The following is a 21162-nucleotide window of genomic DNA, read 5'->3' as shown; positions in this document are numbered from 1 at the left end:
TATGCAAGTGAATGGGGAATTTGGTTTTACAAAGAGGCTGCAGACCTGGACCAGGAGGCTGGTAGAATGTGACTAATGACTGGGCAGGTAAGTTGGGATGTCGGTGGACACCTGTGCACCGTCGGCTGGGCTCCCCAAAGTCGGGGGGCTGAGTATAAAGGTGTGCCTTAAGACATTGGAAAATCTTCACCGGAGCCAGTATTAGTCAAGGGACCCCCTGTGCTGATGCTGCAGACTTCTTCGTGGAGTCCAGGAGAGGTCAGCCACCGATGGTGTCGTGGACGGGATCGCTGGAGAGACTTAACTGGACCGGTGGGCAATTCAGACTTGGGCCGTGGGCGTCAGATGCAGAATGGGCAGGATCCAGAAGGCAGGGGAGTCCTTGGTGCTGGTTTCTTTGTGGACTGGGCCGCTGTCCTTGGGAGCTTTTGGTCTTTAGGGAAGGCAGACAGTCCTCCCAGGGTTGTGGAGGTTGCTGGGCCTGCAGGATGAGTCGCTACTTCGAGCAGGTTTCTTTGAGGGCTGCAGACAAGCCGGTAGGGCGGGGGCCAAGTCCGTTGTCGTCTGGAGTCTTCGCTGCTGCACAGCTCTTTGGTCCTTCTTCTTCTTTAGGTCACCAGGAATGTGAGGACCAAGGTGTAGGGTTGCCCCTAAATACTCACTTTAGGGGTGCTACAGGTACTGGCAGGTAATAGCCAATGGGCTACTTACCTTTAGAGTGACTACACCCTTTGGGGAGGGGATATCCTCTGATCCTATTGGCTAAAACCCTTTCATCTATTATGAACAATTTTTAAGGAAGGGGTGTTGGACTTGGCCCTCTTTGCAGGGTTATCCCTGAGCTTTTTTCCTTCCTCCTATATTTTTTCTGACCTGTTGTTGGCTACTTTATGACTCTAGGCACTTTACCACTGCTGATCAGTGCTAAAGTGCATATGCTCTCCCTATTGTACATGGATGTATTAATTGGTGATTCAATGATTGACTATTTGGTTTACTTGTCAGACCCTAGTAGAGTGCACTGAGTGTGCCCAGGGCATGTAAATCCAAATGCTGCTAGTGGGCTTGCAGCACTGGTTGTGCCACCCACAGAAGCGGCCTTGTAAATTGTGTCTAAGGTCTGCCATTGCAGAGCCTGCATGCAGTCTGATACTGTCATGCTGACTGGGCAAGTGCACCCACTTGCCAGTCCCTAAACCTTCCCTTGACTTCATATTAGTCACCCCTATGGTAGGCCCACGGGCAGGGTGCATTGTAAGTATAAGGTAGGACAAGCCTGATGTGTGTGGCATGTCCTAATAGTGAATTACAGCCATTTTCGTTTTTCACTATTGCAAGGCTACCTGTTCCCCATAGGCCAGAATGGGCTGCTAGATTATTACATGTTTATAATCCTAGCAGACTCAGAGAACGTTGTGGAAATTTGAGTTTAATATGCCTGGACTCAGAATAATAAAATTAATCTTTTAGTGAAGTTTATTTTAATATTCTGTTTGCAAATACCACTTTTAGAAAGTAGGTATTTGCGTGCCTAACAATTTAAGCTTGCCTCTGCGAGGTTGTGTATTCCTTGTGTGGAGTTTGAGTGACAGGGCTGGGGGATTCCAGGAGACAGTGGTGAATAGAGAGATCTGCATCTAGATGGGAGGGAGGAGTTGCAGCTGGGACCTGAATAGGACTGTGCCTGCCCCCCACAGTGCTGGCTACACCTCCTTTGGTGCGTCTGATGTCTCTGCCCTGCACACTGATGAAAGAAGAGAAGGAAGACTGTCAACAAACTGCTCCAGGGCTGTACTTGCTTTCCACAATGCTGGCTCCACATCCTGTGGGGCGTCTGATGTTCCTGCCCTGCACTGTGAAAGGAAAGGAGAATTATGGTAAACAGAGTGCTTCCGAACCCGGTTTGGACTGGGCACAGGCCCCACTCCCCTAAGAGATTAAAGGATTTTGGGGTATAAATATTGGGACCCTGATCTCAAGAAATTAGATCACTTCTGCACTTACAAGACGAAACCTCTGCTTAGGAGAGGAACCTGAAAAAACTGAGGAGAGACTATTCCCAAGCTGAAGTGCTGCTTGGGGGATTGGCCTGCAGTGGTTGCCTGACTGCCAAAGAGAGGATACTGAACTTTGTGGACTTTTCTTTCAACTTGTGCAAAGATCTCCAAGGGCTTGGAAGAGAGCTTACCCCCTGACCGAAGTCCCACGACAAGTGGACTTCACCAATCTTTGTAAATTGCTGCTGGAAACGCTAAAGGCAGGGAGCTGTGACCGACTCTGACAACCGGCCCGATGTCTTGTAGGCACCGCATCAAGCAACGTCCGCCTCGAACAACGCAATCTCTGAGCTCACCAACGCCGTCACTGAGCCGTAGCCTGCACCACGACTGGTAGACACCGCGACGTGCAACGCCTCGCTACACCGACTCGTACTGGTCTGACCGAAGCGGTCCCTGCTGCTGACTCAGAGTCCTGTGACGGCCCTGGAGTTGGGCACCGCTTCGCACGCACCGCCCGACTCGCACCGCTGTCCGGACTGATCGACGCCAGCTCCCGAACTCCAGCTAGGTTGCCGCACCGCAACGAAGCACCGTCTCGCCCTGCAACGCAATCCTTGGATCCACCGACTCTGTCAACGGGCCGCTGCCTGCACCGCATCGAGGGACAACGTGTCCTGCAACGCTTCCTTTCTGCACCGCGACGAACACCGGAACCTGCTCGCACATCCGTGCCGGCCGCCCGAAGTAAAAGGTACAGTGACTGAGTCTGTCGACATTTGAGTGGGCCTGTACCGACGCGGTCCGCTGGATTCGCTAGACTCTGTGTTATTTTCAACAACGCTGTAGCAGGACCAGGCTACCGACTTGCACAGAACCTTGATTTTAGCCTTTTTACAAGAACTCTTGAAATCAAATAGTACTGTGGATTCTTTTTGTTGTTTATTGGTCTTGTGGTAACTCTATATAAAATATACCTATTTTTGATATAAAACTTTGTGTGGTGTCCATTGTTAGTTTTGTCACTGGGTTACTGTATGTGGTCACAAATGCTTAACTTACAACGCCCCTGAAATAAAGCCTTGCTGCTTGTGCCAAGCTACCAAGGGGGTGAGCAGGGGTTATTTTAGGAGTGTAATCCCCCTTACTCTGACTAGAGGAGACGGTCCCCATTTGTCACAAGTACCTACTTGTGCCAACTAGAGGCACCCAATTCTAACAGGGGGTAACTTCAGCTCGGGACACCCTAGGGGTGGTCCTGGCTGAGAGGGGACACTCCTCTCTGCATACTAATTTTCCCGCCGACCTTGCCATCAAAAACGGGGCTTGGTCAGGGGCAGGCATTCCACTAGCTGGAGAGGCTCTGTGTAGCATAACAGAGGGCAGGAAGCCTATAAGGCTCACTGCCCTGAAAGCTGTTCCTGCTAGGGAGTAGGTGAGAAGCACCTCCAACCCAAGCAGGATTTGTTTCAGACCCACGAGAGCGCTAGGCTCCCACTTCAGGGGGTCAGAAACATGTATGTAAGTGGCAGGCCAGTAGAGACTGGTCAGTCACACACTAGAGAGTTGGTTGTTTTTCAGGGGAATTTCTAAGATGCCTTCTGAGTGCATTTTATAATAAATCCGGCAATGGTATCAGTGTGGGTTTATTATGCTGAGAAGTTTGATATCAAACTTCGTAGCATTCAGTAAAGCCATCATGGGCTTGTGGAGTTCCAAACTTCAAACTCCCAGCTCATGTACTCAATATGGCTTCACTGTACTTACAATGTCTAAGAATGATGGTAGACACTGTAGGGTCATATTGCTCATGCAGCTATACCCTCACCTGTGGTATAGTGCACCCTGCCTTAGGGCTGTGAGGCATGCTAGAAGGGTGACTTACCTATGCCAAGGGTAGTGGTTTGTAGGCATGGCACACAGGGATCTGTGCCAAAACACACAGTCTGCAATGGCAGTGAGTATGTGTTTGGTGAGGTGTCTCTGAGGGTGGCACAATACATGCTGCATCCCTTAGAGAGCCGCTCTGGCCACAAGGCCCTTTGTACCACTGGTACCTTTTACAAGGGGGCTTATATGTGTGCTAGGTGTGTACCAATTGTGGAAACAAAGGTACAGTTTTGGGAAAGAACACATACACTGGTAACCTGGTTAGCAGGAGCCCAGTCACATTCAGTTGCATCAAAGTCAAAAGTGTGGGGGGGGAGGGGTGGTATTGTAACAGAAAACCACATTCCTACAATTCAGTAAATAGATGTAAGGAATATCATAAACAAAATGTATTCTGCATCATTTCCAAACTCCATGGGGCTACAGGTCACCTTTTGTTTTAAGCTGGAGAGGTACTCTATTTCAAGCATAGCAAGAGCTCTGAATTATCAAGACTTGACCCTTCATTCGGTTTGTTTATTGTGCATATGTTACTTTTGGTTTGGTACAGTTGATGACCGTGAAACCGTTCAGCCACATTCTATGTCCTCTACTTGTGTCTGACCTCATTGACTGTTGATAATAAACAACCTAATGATCCTTTATCTCTTTCTGTGCTTATGACATAATGGTTCCGTCATGAGCACCAGTTTTCCTGTGCTCATGACGGAACCATTCTGTCATGAGAACAGGGGTATAAATCTCCCCCCCCCCCAAAAAAAAGATGCTACTGTCTTTTTGTCCCCCCCTCGAGGCAGATGGGGGCAGTAGCCCCACATCTGCCCCCTGGGGTGGGGGTAAGGAGACCACTAGGCACCTGTGATCATGCTGCCTTGTAATACTTTGGGGAGAGGGCTGCCCAGAATGGGCATCCCAATGCCCCCACCCCCCAAAAAAATAGCCAGTGAGGTATCATTTTACTCGGGAGACCAAGGAAAACTCTGGGTGGTAGGACATGTGTGCTGGCACAGTGATCCCACACAAAAATGTGTGGAAAAAGTGATATCTTTTTTCCCAGCTATTTGAGGTTTGCAAGGGATCCTGGGTAGGGATACATTGGGGGATTCACGCAAGCCATACCTCACTGGACTCCCCAGGGTATCTAGTTTTCAGAAATATATGGGTTTGGTATGTTTCCCTAAATTGCTGCTGAGCCTGGAGCCAAAAACCCAGGTGCCCCCCTTAGAAAACCAGGTTGTTTTGTGATTGGTAATTTTGATGTCTCCACAATACGTTTTGGCCCATGCCTGTCGCGGGTTCTTGACCCACCCACACGAGTGAGGTAACATTTTTATCAGGAGACTTTGGAGGATGCGGGGTGAGTAGAAGTTTGTGGACCAACGCAGATTCCAGAACTTTCCATCACAGAAATGTGAGATAAATGTTTTTTTAGTTTTTTTACAAAGTTTGAGATTTGCAAGGGATTCTATGTAACAGAACCTGGTGAGAGCCAAACAAGTCACCCCCATCCTGGATTTCCCTGGGTGTCTAGTTTTTCAAAATGTATCGGTGTGCTAGGTTTCCCTAGGTGCTGGCAGAGCTATTGTTCAAAATCTACAGCTAGGCACTTTGCAAAAAAGAAGAGTCAGTATTCACTATAAAGATGTAGTATGTCCACGTTGAATTTTGGCCTGTTTCCTGTCGCAGGCACTAGGCCTACCCACACAAGTGAGGTACCATTTTTATCGTAAGACTTTCGGAAATGGGGGTGGGTGGAAATTTGTGTGGATTCATGCAGATTCTAAAACTTTCCATCACAGAAATGTGTGGAAAAAGTTTGTTTTTGTAAAATTGAGGTTTGCAAGGGATTCTGGGTATCTGAACCTGGTGAGAGCAAGACAAGTCACCCCATCCTGGATTACCCTGGATGTCTAGTTTAAAAAAATATACATAGGTTTGCTAGGTTTCCCTAGGTCCAGGTAGAGCTAGGGTTCAAAATCTACAGCTAGGCACTTAACAAAAAAAAAGAGTCTGTTTGCACTGTAAAAATTTGGTTTTACCATGTTGCGTTAAGGGATGTTTTCTGTTGCGGGCACTAGACCCACCCACACAAGTGAGGTACCATTTTTATCGGGAGACTTAGGGGAACACAGAATTGTAGAGCAACTGTTATTACCTATTGACTTTCGATGCATGCATTTCTGCCTTCCAAATGTAAGACTATGTGTAAAAGGAACTCACTTTGAAAAATGTCCTATAGTTCACAGGCTAGTATGGGTTCCCAAAATTTCAGATAAGTGCAAATACCTACTGTTTCGAAACTCTATAATATGTTCCCATTTCAGAAATACATAGGTGTCTTTCATACCGATTTTTAACTATTTATATTTTCCCAAATTAAGTGCTATATCCCCGGTATACAATAAAAAGCCATTGCAAGATGCTGCTCAGATATTGGTTTTGGGTTCCTCAGGTTTTGGTGAACATACAAGTCCTATATATCTCCACAACCGGAAGGGTTGTGGGGATATATAGTCGTACTAAATCTGTTGTACTTAGAAATTACAGGTGAAAACGTTACCACAAATAGCTGTTTTTTCAACTCATTTTCAATGTTTCCCATTTTCAACTGTTAGTTTGTAAAAGAAAACCTTAAAGGGTCTAGACAGTTGACCCCTTGCTGAATTCAGAATGTCGTCTACTTTCCACAAATGTATAGCTTTCTAGGATCCATTATTGTCTTCTTACCCATCTTTACCATTAACTGAAAGGAGGTTGAAAGCACAAAAAATAGCAAAAATATGCCCTGTCCCAGGAAAAAGCCAAAACTGTGTTAACAATGCGGTTTTCAGACAAAAGTCTGTCAGTTCCTGAAAACTGGGAAGATGGTGATTTAACCACCACACACCCATTGTTGATACCATTAGCTGGGAAAAAAAGACTTTCATTTGCAGCACCTTTTTCTCCCCCCCTCCCCCCAAAAAACAAAATGTAGCTGTATTTTGGCTAATTTTTGGGTCCCCTCCAGGGGAATCAAGAATTCCTGGATACCTTTAAAATCTCCATGATGTTGGAAGAAAAGGATTCAAATTTGGCGTGGATACCTTATGTGGTCAAAAAGTTACAGGGGCCTCAGCGCGAACTACCCCAAATAGCCAAATAAAAGGCTTAGCACGGTGGGAAAAGGCCTAGCAGCAAAGGGGTTATACATTTACAATGCATATTCAAATGTGATATGTTTCTTTACATAAATATAATATGAATTGTTTAAAGACTTTAAAATCTTGGGATCATTATTCATGTAACGTTGTCTGTCGTTCCCACAACTAACGGCTAAACTACCTGCCAACACTAATGTCAGTCCATGCATTACCTACCTGCTTTGAGTGGAAAAAATGTATATACACAGTGGCTAAGGGGTGAGGTGTGACATTTGTACAAGGTTCTTTTTCAGACTATTGGTTTAAATCAGGTCGCTTACGTTGGCTGCTGTAAGGGAATGTAATTAGGACCAATATTTTGGACGGCAGTGGACAAGTGAATGAGTTTAAAAATTAGTTTCAACCAAAATAAACACTTTCTTTTTCAAGAAAAACTGTGTGCCTACCTTACTAAACATGCCTTTTTTAAAGAGCAGCTCTCTTCATAGACTATGCCCAAACCTATATTCCTTGGTTTTAATTATTGTACGGGGTCCTGTGATGTGATTTTTTGTGACTTTGTAGGAATAAAGTAAGTTGTAGAATAACACTATCCATTATGCTTATTGGCAATGGTTGCATATAAAGGTTGAGCATTTTAATGCATTTTCTGCTCTGTTAGACCACATTATCTCTTGATGAAGAAATAGATTTGTAATTACTAGATAGATTATCAAGTCTTCTGCCTAGCAGCTTGCTCAATTACTGCTGAGAGAAGGATCCAAGGGGACATATAGGCTAATAAAGGTCTAAGGGCCAGATGTATCTACACATTTTGCGATCACAAACTGGCCGATTCGCAGAATCGGCCCGTTTACGATCCCCAAAAAGCGTTTTGCAATGTATCAAGCTTTAAGAATTTGCTTATGGGTAATTGCAATTATTTGCGATTACCTAAATTGCAAATGCAGTTAGGGAATCACTATTTGTGATGCCCTAAATGCTATTCTTGTAGTCATCGCAAATTGCGATATTGCTTTAAGGAATCGCAAATTACCACCACTTCAAGTTGGTGGTAAATTGCCATTTCCTATAAAAATACACTTTTTTGCATTTTACAAAGTGCCATGTGGCGCACATGCACATTTCAGTGGGCGCCCTTGAAATTACATTGGGTACTCATTCCTTCCTATGGGCCTCTAGGAATGGAGTCGGAAGGTACTCCTTAATTGCGATTCGCAATTAAGGAATATGTAGGCATCGCAATTATTATTGTGATTCCTACATACGTTGCGTTATGCGAGTCCTTAATGGCGATTTGAAAAAAATTGCTATTAAGCACTCGCAAAACGAGGTTTAAATACATACACCCCCAAATGAGCAGCATGTTTTTTTAAAAGCTTTTATGTGGAAGTCATAGAGACTTAAATGTGATCCTAAAACAAAGTGAAAGTAAGATACCGTATAACAACATTCATGACCAACTGACTACAAGTAAGCTGATTAGTAAAATCGGCCCGGAAGTTAATTTGGGGTCCAATAACTGCATTTTGAATTGTCAAAGGGGGTGGAAGGGTGAATGTAATGCTTCAGGCAGTTTTGGATACATGCCGGAGTTAGAATCATTCTGGTACGAAACTACACCACCCCTCAGCATCTTGGGTGTAGTTTGGATTGAACAGGTTTCCCAAAACGTGCCGAGTAAGGTTGTCGCATAGGATTTTCATAGGTTTTTCGGTAGGAAGATTTAGGGTCTTGGTCTTGCGTCCATTGTGATTCCCATGGTCTCTCCTACCTCGATTTCCAGAAGACCAGACGTACGTCAAGCATATGGGCTAGACTGAAGTCTGGTTCATGTCATATCTGGTAATATAGATGTTTAAAAGAGAGTGCCTCTTGGGTTATTTTGTCTAACATGCGGGTGATACAGTAGGTGCCATTGATTCGAGCAACACTACCAATCGTTGTTTTGTTGACAACATTAAACCGGTCCTGTTGTGTACTATGCAAATAATTTATGGTTATGGAATGTTAAGACTCATTCCTTAGAAATGACGTTCTGTTGTGTGCCAAGCAAATAATTAAAATAATTTATGGTTCTGGGATGTTCAGACCCATTCCTTAGAAAGGACTTATTTACTAAAGCTTAGCTCTGGCATCTCTCTGCAGGTTGCTATAAAACCTCTGTTGGTGCCCAGCTAGGCTGGGCAGAGGGGGGTAAAAAGCAGGGCAGCACATGCTTCCGCCTGCTGCTTATGTATATGAATGAGTTCAGTTCTGCATGCTTTCCTTTTCACTTTGCTTAAGGAATGCCCATATTTGTTTATCCATGGACAAAAGACTGCATGAGCTCCTTTTGTTGTTTTGCTCAGCAACGTTAGCCAAATGTTGTCTGTTCCCTCTGTCTTTACTGTATTTCCAACATTGATCTCTGCACATCCAATTTGGTGGAATAGCGAGTGTTAACATTTTATTTATGGAACTTGAAGGTGCAGTGTAGCATCTGTTTGTATCTAACACTCTAAGCTGTTGAAGACATTTCTACTTTATTGAGCCTATGTGTAGTTATTGTGTTACACCCTAGAGTACTTTTACTAAGACATTTTAAAGTAATGAAATGCAGAGCAGTGTATCTGATGCATGGTCTGCGTTCCATAATATAAATATATATATATATATATATATGATATAATTTAGTAATCTGCCCATTGCCACAGGTGAGGCACTCGTCTCTTAAGTTAAGCAAAGTTTGGTGCATAAAATTTCACGTCATTAAAGGACTGGACTGACTTTTCGGGAAGTCCAACTTTGTCAAATTGGCCACCTTGAATGGGCCACGTGTAGGCTGTTCATTTATGTATTTTAGTAATTATTTGGGTACCGTCACATTTAATGGGGCCAAACATAAAAAAGGCACACACACCGGCCCTGCCAAGCTGGACTACGAGCAGGTTCAGACTTCCCGTAAAGCCAGTCCAACATTGCTCATCCACCCCAATATCTGCTTCTGTACTAACCAAGCACTAATCTCTGTCTTGGCTTTCAGAAAACCGGACTACTGCGACAGTTTACTAGTTGGACTCACTATATTAATTTTCTCCATTAGATAGTAGATAAGAAAATACAGTTTGCTACAAGGACTTTTTATCGCCATCCTGGATGTATCGGTGCCTCACATCCTCAGTACCAGGGTACATGGCTGTCTGCCAAAATCTGGGCTATGTAGAAGCTACTTATGCCAGATTTTAAAACAATAAATGGACTCCTTTCTACCTAGCTGAAAACATTGTGAAATACGTACCCTCTCTCCAACAGCTGAAAACTCCACTCAACAAACTTCAGTGTTTTGTTTTTTAAAATTGCTTGGACCGCACCGTTTTAATTCTCTTCTCTGCGCTCCATCACCTTCACCCACCTTCAAACCTGCTCTAAAAATATACCTCCTTATACAAGAAGGAAAGATGGAATACATCTTCATCATTGTCCTATATGTGATCTCTCATGCCCTCCGTAGTATTCCATGTTTATTTTTATTCATCTTCTGAGATATTTTGAAGTGCGTATTGTATGCAGCTAATTGGTTATTCTGTAGATTATTTTGTTTGCCGATGTACAACCTTGGCAGTCTTTGTAGCATTTCTTGCCAAAATACTCTCCATAGTTTTCAGAATAAAGAAATAAAGTCGGAAGATAAACGTTGATGTGGTGTGATTGGTTTAAATGATTTCAGCATATAAGGCGCATAGTTGCTGTGCACAACACTGGTCTAAGATTGGAATTGTGTCCTTCCTTTTGGAGTGTCTGAGGGAAAGTGCTGCTTAGTAAAATAATTCTATGCACTTGCGTTCATTGGAATTCTATCTCTGTTATCCAATTTTATCTTTATTATAGCCTTTTGCTGTTCTGGCACACATCCTTAAGCAATGTCAGATTTATTTCTCTTTGTGATTGCTCCTTGAGAGAAGTGCTGAAGGCCCAATTCACAAGCCTAGGGCTACGGGTGGCAGAAAATTGCTCCAGTAGGGTTTCTCCTACATTTGACACTAATTAGATTCACAGAAGATGTTTTGAGTACTATAGAATAGTTACAACGGCCCTAGAGGTAGAGAACCGATTTTCCCTCCTCTTTTACCTGTGTGGTGTTAAATCCGCCTGTGTCAGATGTGAGTATTTATAGTTTCCCCGAAATGGGAAAAGTAAATACCCCAAAATATGAGTTTGTAGAAATTCACCACCGGCGTGCCTAGATACTCTTGCAGTGCTGGCCCCAACCTTAAATTTGCAAATGCTGAAACTCTCCCAAACTTAGGGAATGTTCACATCAGCAATTTCACTTTGGACAAGTAAAATTATACCAATCCTGATTCTAAGAATCTGGTTTAAGAGTTTTCATTCACATCATTTCTGTGCAACTATAAGCAAATGATGTATCCGAAATATTCTTTAAATCAACCCCTAAAACAGTTCTATTAAATAGCAATCTCTTATTTGTTAAATCCGGTGAGACCATAACATTTATGCATTACTGGTTTGCACAGCTCCCTATTCTGTTGTGACTTGCACTGAACAGTGAGCTTGTTTGTTTGTATTATGAGCTTGTTTGTTTGTATTGAAATTTAGCAGTGGATTAAGTGCAACACATTTTGTAGATTTGTCTTTTTTGGGCCATGCGTAGGATGTTGGTTGCTTTAAGGTGGGGAGACATTAACCCAATTGAATTGGTGACCCAATTACACATTTGTCTTGCTGCAGGCGCTGTACGAGCGAGGATTTCCAGTTCCCAAACCATATGACTACAACAGACACGCAATTGTTATGGAGCTTGTTAATGGCTATCCACTGTAAGTACTAAATATGCTCTTTCATGCATCTCAGTTATTAAAAAAATATTTTTTTCTTAAACAAGAAGTGCAGAAGATGTTATGGGGACAATTCACATCAGAACATTATAATGAAATAAACTTACTGATAAATGGGGATGCAAACATATCTACAAAAACTGACTGTTTAATTGAAGTGCTACGAATGAGAGTTGTCTTGCTATAGTAAATGACATATAGAAGGATGTACAGGAGCGGGAAAAAAAATTCTGTTTATTTTGCAAATAACTAACAGTATCAGTACAGTGAAGTAGTTAGTTATACTTGAAAATGTGTTATGAAAGTTTACAAGGTGTCTGGAAGGCTACCCTGCATCTCAAAAAGATGTCAAAATCGAGGGAGCTCCCTAAGCATTGGTTACTTACTGCATCATGGTCACATTATATTATTTATTAATCAAGTACTCTCTCAGACTGGGGCGACTGGCGCAGTAATAAGCAATATTTCATCTGAAAACAGCATTTAACAAGGCACATAGATAGCTCCTTATTCTGCCATTTGTTGGAGCCTGCTGGAAGGAGCATCTGAAAACCCAGCGAAGACTTGCCTACCTCTCTCGGAACCCGCTGCGCGGGTCCCGCTTCGTGTGGGGCGATCCACCAGGAACTGCTGGGAAGTACGACGGTGTCCCTGAGAAGGCGAGTGACAGGTGGGGCTGCGAGCGAGAGCAGGCGCTGGACCGGGACTACAGTTCCCAGGAGCGCTTGCCAGACCCAACTCTCAACACCTGGGCCGCTCTCCTTGTCTGCTCCTCCCCTTCCCCTGCGCTTCATAAATTGATACTGCCTATACCGCTGCGCGGTAGCGCGCGGGAGCGCCGGGAGAAGCCCGGGACAAGGGCGGGACCGTCTGTGGCCGTCAGGGGCCGAAGGAGGCCGGGCTGGGCCCTATCCCTTACCTTTTACTTCCAACTACCACTCTGACTAAGGCGATGCCCTCGCCGACACCACGTGAAACTCCATTAAGGGATGGGGGCAACAATACAGGGACACTGGACAATTACTTTAAATCTGCCAAGGGAGATGCGGGTAAAGAAAACTCTCTAGAGAGACGCAGGGCGGAGCGGCGGCGCTCCATTGAGTCTATGAAGAGCAGACCCTTGACTGAGATCATCCCGTATCCTATTTCCCAAGAGGAAGGTACGCCCCCCAATAGTTCAAATCCCCCGACCCTTGAGGATTTCCCCCTCTTACTTCGGGAAACTCCTAGCTACCCAGGGTTGGCGCCCGGAAAGTCTATTGATACTCCTCCCATGACTTGTGTCACCCCCGTTAATTTGGTTACCCAAACTCCCCCTTTGCATGTAACCAAGAAAAGTAAGCCAAAACAAAGTGTTGTGGCGGAGTTGCATAGGCCTCCACCTAGCAAACGGAGTAGGAAGTCAATGGGGGGGCGGGGGAAAACCAAAGTATCCCATCTAGATTTTGGTAAAAAACATATAAACGCACTCCAATCTGGGAAGGACAAGGAGATTGTGACTATCGCTCTTCCCTCTAAGGCCCCAAGTTCCAACATAGCTGATACCAACAACGACCTAGTAGCCAATACATCCAATACAACTCCCCCTCTTACATCTATAGGGAGTATAGAATTCCTACTTCGTTCCCTTCTGCAGCCTATTAGCGATAGCCTCAAAAAAGTTGAGATTAGGCTCACTCTATTAGAGACATCTCTTACTACCTTGAACACCTTAGTTAGTAAGCAATACAAAAATGTGGGTCCTCACCCCCCCACAGGAAATCCTCCTAAAATAGGAGCCCCACAGGGTGCCAACAAAGTCCCCCCGCAGAGTGTGCCTACTGCCCCCCCCCCCTGCAGCCATTAATGGCTATTTCAGTCCAGGCACTGCGCAGTAATTCAACCAATAGGCCTTCACAACCAATAGACCCTGTCCCCCAAAGCTCCCAGATAGGGATTAACGATGGCCACCAAGAAGCTCGCAGCGCCCCTTTACTCTCTCCGGGCCGCCCAGCCCAAAGACCACGAAGACCAGATCTGCCCCCAGAAGCTAATAGTCTAAGGGTGGTCCTAGCAGGTGCCCCCCATCTAAGATCAGGGGAAAATGAAGACTACTAATCCCTAAAGAAAAAGGTCATTAAATGGCTAAACTGGAATCGACCCCTACCATCGCATTTTAACAATGAGATTATTATGGTTAGAAGGGTCCCTTGGTTAGGGAAGACCAGAAAAACAATAATAGGGGATTGTATTTTGGTAACTTTTAAAGATCCGGGCACTGTTCTGCACATCTGTGAAGGAATAAATAGATCACTGGACTCCACTATTCAGACCCTTCCAGTATCCTTCTTATTCCCCCCTACTCGCATGCATTATGCTCCACCGCATGATGAATGGACAAGGGTGGAACGTAGACGCAGACACAAGGATTATGTACAACGCCCAAATCTTCATGTGCCGGACACACCCTATTTTCATTTCAACCGTTTCAATTGCCTGAATGGCTTGGATGGGGTCGATTGACTTTCCACTCACAAGCCAGTGACCCGGGATTGCGGTTCCTGCAGACTTTTTGAGCCATCTACTCCGACTGTTGGTAAAACCCTTGGCCCATTGAATGATCCAGTGTTTCTGGATAATGGCACCAGCAGACTTTCTGATCTATCTGCCCACAATGTTAACAACGCTTCTGGAATACTGAATATGATAATACCTGTGGAGAACGGCTCCTGCAGACTTTCTGAGCCATCTGCCCCTACTGTTGGTAATGTGTCAAAACTTCTGACTGCAGTAGAGTCTGGAACCATCTCTTCCAACCCTCCTGGCGCGGCAACTGACACCCCTGAACATTTGAGGCTAATCTGCTGGAATGTTGCTGGACTGGCCAATAAACTGGGTGATCCGGACTGGGCAAATTATATCGAGACTGGAGATGTATGTATGTTCCAGGAAACCTGGGCCAGAGAGGACTATGGTCACCAAGGCTACATGTCATTCTTCATTCCAGCGAGGTGGGAAGGCAAAGGCCGTCCGTCAGGGGGGCTTACGACTTGGGTTGCATCTCACCTGGGCTGCGTGGCCACACGGTTGTCGGCTAACTCTGAAGATATCCTTGTGGTTTCATTATTATGGCCCAACCAAGTCAAACTTTTGTTCATTAATATCTATTCTAGGCCAACGGGAATCGCAAAGGAATCATTGACTATAGATGAACTCTCCAACTATATATCTGATCTACCAAGTGATTCTTTCTATGTAGTGGGAGGGGATTTTAATTCTCATTTTGAGCCACTCCCCGGCCTTCTGGACGGGTTATCATCGGAAGAAGAGGCCAGATGGGCAGTGCCCCTAGTGGAAGCATCCCCCGAAGGCTTGGACCCCACTAGCACTACAAATTACAGCCCTCACCTTAAAGTTCGGAATCAGAGCTTGCAACGGGCGAATGAAATCCGACATACCTAGTAAAACCACCTACAATAGACATGGAAGAGAGTCCCGTCTGGACTATGTCTTGGCCCAAATGGTGAAGTGGCCGATAATCCAGGACTTTAGGGTGAGGGAAAGGACCGACAGTGACCACAATGCACTTGAGCTTGACCTTGCCCACCCTGGCCCCCAAGCTCCCGTGACCAACGCGGAAGGGAATAATCCTGCGCTTCTCCTGGACAATAGCAGGAGAAGAATCAGGTGGGAGCACTTGGTTACAAGCAAGAATAAACTCCCCATGCTCTATGAAGGGATAACTTCCATCTTGGAAACTGTGGGGAGCTTGGATATCGAGGCAAATAACAAAGACTCCCAGGACAAACTGTACAAGGCGCATGAGGACCTCATAAAAGCTGCGGCACCTCATTTCACCTGTAGTTCACGGAAGCCAAGAGGGGGGCGGCAAGGCAAAACATCATGGTATAACCCAGCATGCAGACGGGCAAAAACAGAACTCCTCAGATTAATCAAGGAGGGCTCAGGGGGGGATAGCCTTAAGCAAAGCAGGCGAGCTTACAAGAAACTCGTTGCCCATGCTAAGGCCGAATGGGAGGAAAACCAGTGGGAAGAACTCACCATGGCCCTAGCGATCCAAAACCAACGCCTGTTTTGGAGGATAGTGAACGGGGGATCGGGGAATTTACAATCGGCACTAGAGCCCAACATTGCCCCAGGGGTGTGACAAGCTCACTTCCAGTCCCTATACAGCTCTGAGCCGGGAGAATCTCCTGCTGACACTGAGGTGGGCTGGCCGGGTTATGAAGGGGAGCCAATAACGTTGGGCGAGGTCACTGCTGCCATTTCAGGTCTGGCCTCCGGAAAGGCGCCAGGACTGGATGGTTTAGCAGGGGATATGTTTAAACAGGAGCCCATTGTCTGGGCCCCTTACCTTGCCGCACTTTTCAATGGAGTGCTTGGCGGCATGGAAATCCCTAGTACTTGGCTGGGGGCAGAGGTGGTCCCCATCTTTAAAAAGGGCTTGCCTCTCCTCCCAGCCAACTACAGACCAATCAGTTTAATAGACGTGGCACAGAAACTGTTTGGTAGGGTTTTGCTGAACCGGCTCCAGGACTGGATGGAGGAAGTGGGTGCCCTTAGTCCTTACCAGGCTGGATTCAGGAAGGGGGTATCCACAGTGGACCAGGTTTTCAGATTAAACCTAATCTATTGGAGGGCAGCAAAATTCGAGGGGGGTAGTCTGTACACAATTTTTGTGGACTTACGGGCCGCCTTCGACCTGGTGCCCAGGGGGAAACTTTGGAGCGTCCTGGCAGAGATGGGCGTTCCCCCGGACATCCTATTGATCTTACAGAGGCTGCACCACAATAATTATGCCCGAGTGAGGTGCGGGAGGTCGGGGGAACTGACCGATAGATTCCCCGTTGGCCGGGGGGTAAGGCAGGGTTGTGTGCTGGCACCGACCCTGTTTTGTCTCTTCGTCAACGGGGTAATCGCCCACCTGAACGCCACTGACTATACTGACGCCCCTAAATTAAATGGCAGCAGGGTGCCCGCAATTATGTTTGCGGACGACACCCTGCTGCTATCTAAAACCCCCATGGGTATACAGAGGATTTTGGATTCCTTTGTGGCCTTCTGTACTGATAGGGGGCTAGAAATGAATGCGACAAAAACCAAATTCATGGTCTTGAATCCGAGCCAAAAATTGAAGCCAAATCCGCAATTGGGAGCTGTACGGCTCGAGAGAGTAGCCACTTTTGAATACCTTGGTGTGACTCTTAACGAAACCATGACTTGGGGATCCCATCAGAGTAGGGCTAACCTCAAACTCATCCAAACCACTGGAGGTATTGCCCGGATGATGACCGGTTCAACATACCGTCCATTGGGGGCACTAATCCAGATATATAAGGCCCAGGCTAGGGGAGCGATTATGTATGGGGCGGAACTGTGGGGTCATACACCTTGTCGGAGTCTGTCACTAACGGAAAACAAGTTTATAAGACAGATAGCCGCACTCCCGTCCAGCACCCCGCTCCTCCCCTTGAGGCTTGACTTGGGTTTACGACCGTTAGCAGATGAAATAAGCCTGAGACCCATAGCCTTTTGGCGCAGGCTGTGGAGCAGCAATGACCTTGCAGAATACAGGGCGGAACGGGTCGAACTTTTGAATCACCCAAAAGCGCTCAATATCCCCTGGATCAAATATATCCAAGTCACTTGCATGGAATTAGGGCTCCCTGACTTATGGACTGAGCCGGTGAATGCCGCACTAAACATCTCTAAAAGGTCCCTGGCCAACGTATATCACGAACACAAATTTGCCAGGGCCCAAGCTACCCAGGAAGAAGGGTCCTTATCCTCCGTATTTCTGCAAAGCAAGGATCTGTATAGGTTTGAGAAGGTACTGGATCCTATTTCCCCTGTACTTGCAAGAAAGCTGTTTCTCCAATGGAGATACGGCACACTGCCCTTCCGGTCCTTTACAAGCGCCTAGTTATCGGCTCCCACCACAAAGCAGTGTCCGGTATGTGATGCAACGGAGGAAACCGACTTGCATGTGGCTTTTTTCTGCCCAGCCTACAAGGTAGCAAGAAAATACTGGCTTCTCCCGTTGATAAGGAATATGGGCTGCAGGGAATACGCACCTATGTACAGGATTTTAAAATCTGATATTTCTGGCCCAACTGTTTTTGCTTTAACAAAATTTCTAACCAATGTTTGGCATACGCGTAACCGTATTTTAAAGGTCTTGGGTCCCTCTTAAAAAAATCTTTTTTAGATGCATATTTTGTATAGTATTTTTTAGTACATGCATTCCAATGGTTTTTATCCTTTTATGAAATGATTATCTGTGATTGTATATGTGTATTGTGTATCTTTTATGGCCAAATGGCCGAAATAAAGATTGGAAATGAAATGATAGCTCCATAGATGTTTAAATGGACCATAGATGTGTTGCATCATTAAAATCTCAAACAATGGATTAATGTAGCTGAATGCTCCAGTGATCACTTACACATAAAATGTAGCGTTACCTCCACCACAGTGTAAAGGTTTCCTAGAGGGTTAGCACATCAAACACATATGTTTGTTTTAATTTTTGTTTTAAATAAGATTTTTGGGTAGTCCCCCCTTCCTCCCCCCCCTAATATCTTTGAGGTGTGAGATGATGGGCACAGCCTGTTAGCATAAGTTTCCATCTTACAATTCAAGTATATAAGCTCAGCTATCCAAACCTTGGTCTGAGGTGAAGGACTTGTTCTCCCATATCACTACCACCCTCCTCTTTGCCACTAGGCATGCCACAGCCATGTACCTTCTCACCCCTCAACCCAGCATAGCAGTGCGAGATTGAGTCACTTAAATATGTATAATTTAGAATATTTGCATAACTGGTAATGAGACAGCACACCCATGATATATATGTATGTATATATATATATATATATATATCTGCTTTGTCACTGTGACATCCATAATATCTTTAGTCTGCATCCAGATTCATCACATTGCATCGCAGGCGTGTTGTGCAATTTATGTAAAAAAGTTTAAATGCATACTTCTGTGCCTACTACTTAAAGATATCGTCTTGGTTCGGAAGCAGCAATAGTACTATCATTTGTCAAGGAGTGCTTCCTCTGTGCCCTTCTCCAACATTTGTTTCTGTGGTTCATAACCGGGGCTAATCTGCCCTCCACGAACAACCTAGAGGTTTGAGACATTATTTCCTGGTGACTGTCAGAGGAAGTGAATTGAGTAAACCCAGTAAATGCCAGGGGCTCAGAAGGAAAAGGCAAGAGATTATTCCTGTATTCAATCACAGGGCCTGAAATATAAGAAAGATGTCTATGGACGAAGTGCCCCCCCCCCCCCTTCCTTGAAGTTTTTTACCATCACAAATTCAACAGCTGTGTGGCAACTCCCCAGTTTAGTAATGCCTATTCAGATCCGTCTACCCGCAGGTCCCCACCTTTGGAGTATCCCAAGTGTCAGACTGGATCTGGAAACATTTCAGTAGTTTTCTGTTGGAATAGGGGGTGCCGGCTTCAACTCTGTGCCAGAAATGACGCCACTGAGATGTCACTGTAGCCATAAAGCACCCCCACTACTGCACTGACATCAGTCCCTTCTCTCTGCATAAATCAATGCGGTTCTAAAGCTAGTTTTCCTCTGCAAATTGTCTTTTTCATTTTAAAACAAAATACAAAATTACATGCAGACTGCTGTTGCAGGTTGTGTGACCATCATGTGTCCCTTGCAGGCCTATTGTCGTTTTCCCTATGTTAGCATGAGCACGTTGCAGAGTGTCCTCTACTTTGCGCATGTTAATATACAAACGTATTTTGCTTTGTGCCACACTGTACTCTCACACAGAACAAGTCCTTGTTTTCACGTTCTGTTCTTTCTTGGGATTTAGTCTACACACCGTAGACTAGGTCAAACAACAATGACACTTTGTATTTTGTTCTGGTCAGGCCTTGGCACCAAAGAAAACACACAAAGGCAGCTGTTGTTTGGGAACAAATATTTCTGCCATATAGGTATGCACGAATAGGTAACAACACACTTGGAGAGGGATCTTTCCAGGGAAGAGATCGTGACAGCACCTGAGATGTAGAACTTTAATCTGTGTATGCTAAGGTACGGGGTTTACAGCATACACCCAGAGATCTTCTTGTATATAATAATTTTGCTTTTGTTGAAGGCGAGGGGGTTCAGCTACTGTGTCTTATATAATGACAGTTCAGTTTATGATACTATGCTGGCCGTACTTACGTTAGGCATCTTATTGTGGCACGTATACTGCATACTAGTGCACAATAGTTCAAATAAACATTTTAAGCTTTTCTCGTGACTCTGTCAGATCTTATTGTGGAATAGTATCAGTGTGAGAGCGAAATGATGGCCCGCAACCGTGATACCTGAAGGGGTCGGGAGCGATGTGTTCTAGTGTGTCTAATTACTAGTTTATATGTGAGTGAGTAAGAGGGAAAGTGAGACACCATAGCTAGTTGTTCCCGGGCTCATGGCTACTCAGGTGGGAGCACGACTCAGTCCCTACCTTCTAAGTTCTATGATCCCAAGTATAGTTCTATGGCTCCACAGAATCCCTGCAACATTACTTGGTGCAAACCATGGTGAAAACGCGACATGGCTCACACCCTGTGTGCCAGGCCTATATCACTGTATATGATAAATGTAAGCCACCCCTACAGCAGGCCTTACATCCCAAAGGCAGGGTGCTTTATATCCTAAGTGAGGACATATCGGCAAGAGCAGATATGGCACCATCATTTATAGTTCAATTGCTAGATATTGCAAGTGAACAGAATAGCCATCTTAAGGTATGTCGTTGGTACTGGTCAAAACGAGTTACTCAGCTACATAATGGCTTCACTGAAATGATGTGGTATCAGACACCTTGGTTTAATAAATTTATACTAATCCCAGTATAAGATGTATTATACCATTCACCTAGAGGGCACCTTAGGGGTGCCCCCTGAAACCTACTAGTCCTGTAGTGTGTTGGCAGACTTGTCCTGTCCAGCCTGCCACCACAGACAAGTTTCTGACCCCAGCTGTGAAAGCCAATGCCCTCAGGAGATCAGGAACTATGCCTGCTGTGGCAGGCGGTATTTAAACCTCCTCCTAGCAGATGGTAGTGGATCTTCATATCAAGACCAGCAGCTTCAAAGCCTCTCCCACCTGTGATGTGCAACCCCTGCTTCCTCAAGACATGGAGAATACCACCCCCTGCCCTGAGGCCCATTTCGCACCAGCACAGGCATGGAATTGGGTATGAACTAGACGTGTGCACATACAGGCTAGTTACACCCCCCAAGGTGGGCTACCTGATGCGCTCTACAA

At 45.3% G+C, this 21162-nt stretch overlaps 1 protein-coding gene across 1 annotated transcript in view; it reads left to right on the top strand.

The window, feature by feature from the left end:
• RIOK2 (RIO kinase 2) overlaps nt 1–21162 on the top strand; it is a 146252-nt gene that overhangs the window by 42623 nt on the left and 82467 nt on the right. Inside the window, exon 5 of the mRNA XM_086960961.1 lies at nt 11759–11847. Within this exon, the coding sequence (XP_086817087.1) occupies nt 11759–11847 (89 nt within the window). The remainder of the gene's footprint in view (nt 1–11758; nt 11848–21162) is intronic.

The sequence above is a fragment of the Lissotriton vulgaris genome, chromosome 3_1 (assembly GCF_964263255.1).
Source record: "Lissotriton vulgaris chromosome 3_1, aLisVul1.2, whole genome shotgun sequence".
NCBI lineage: Eukaryota > Metazoa > Chordata > Amphibia > Caudata > Salamandridae > Lissotriton > Lissotriton vulgaris.
The sequence above is the reverse complement of the archived record's forward strand: the minus strand, read 5'-3'. Positions and strand labels throughout refer to the sequence as shown.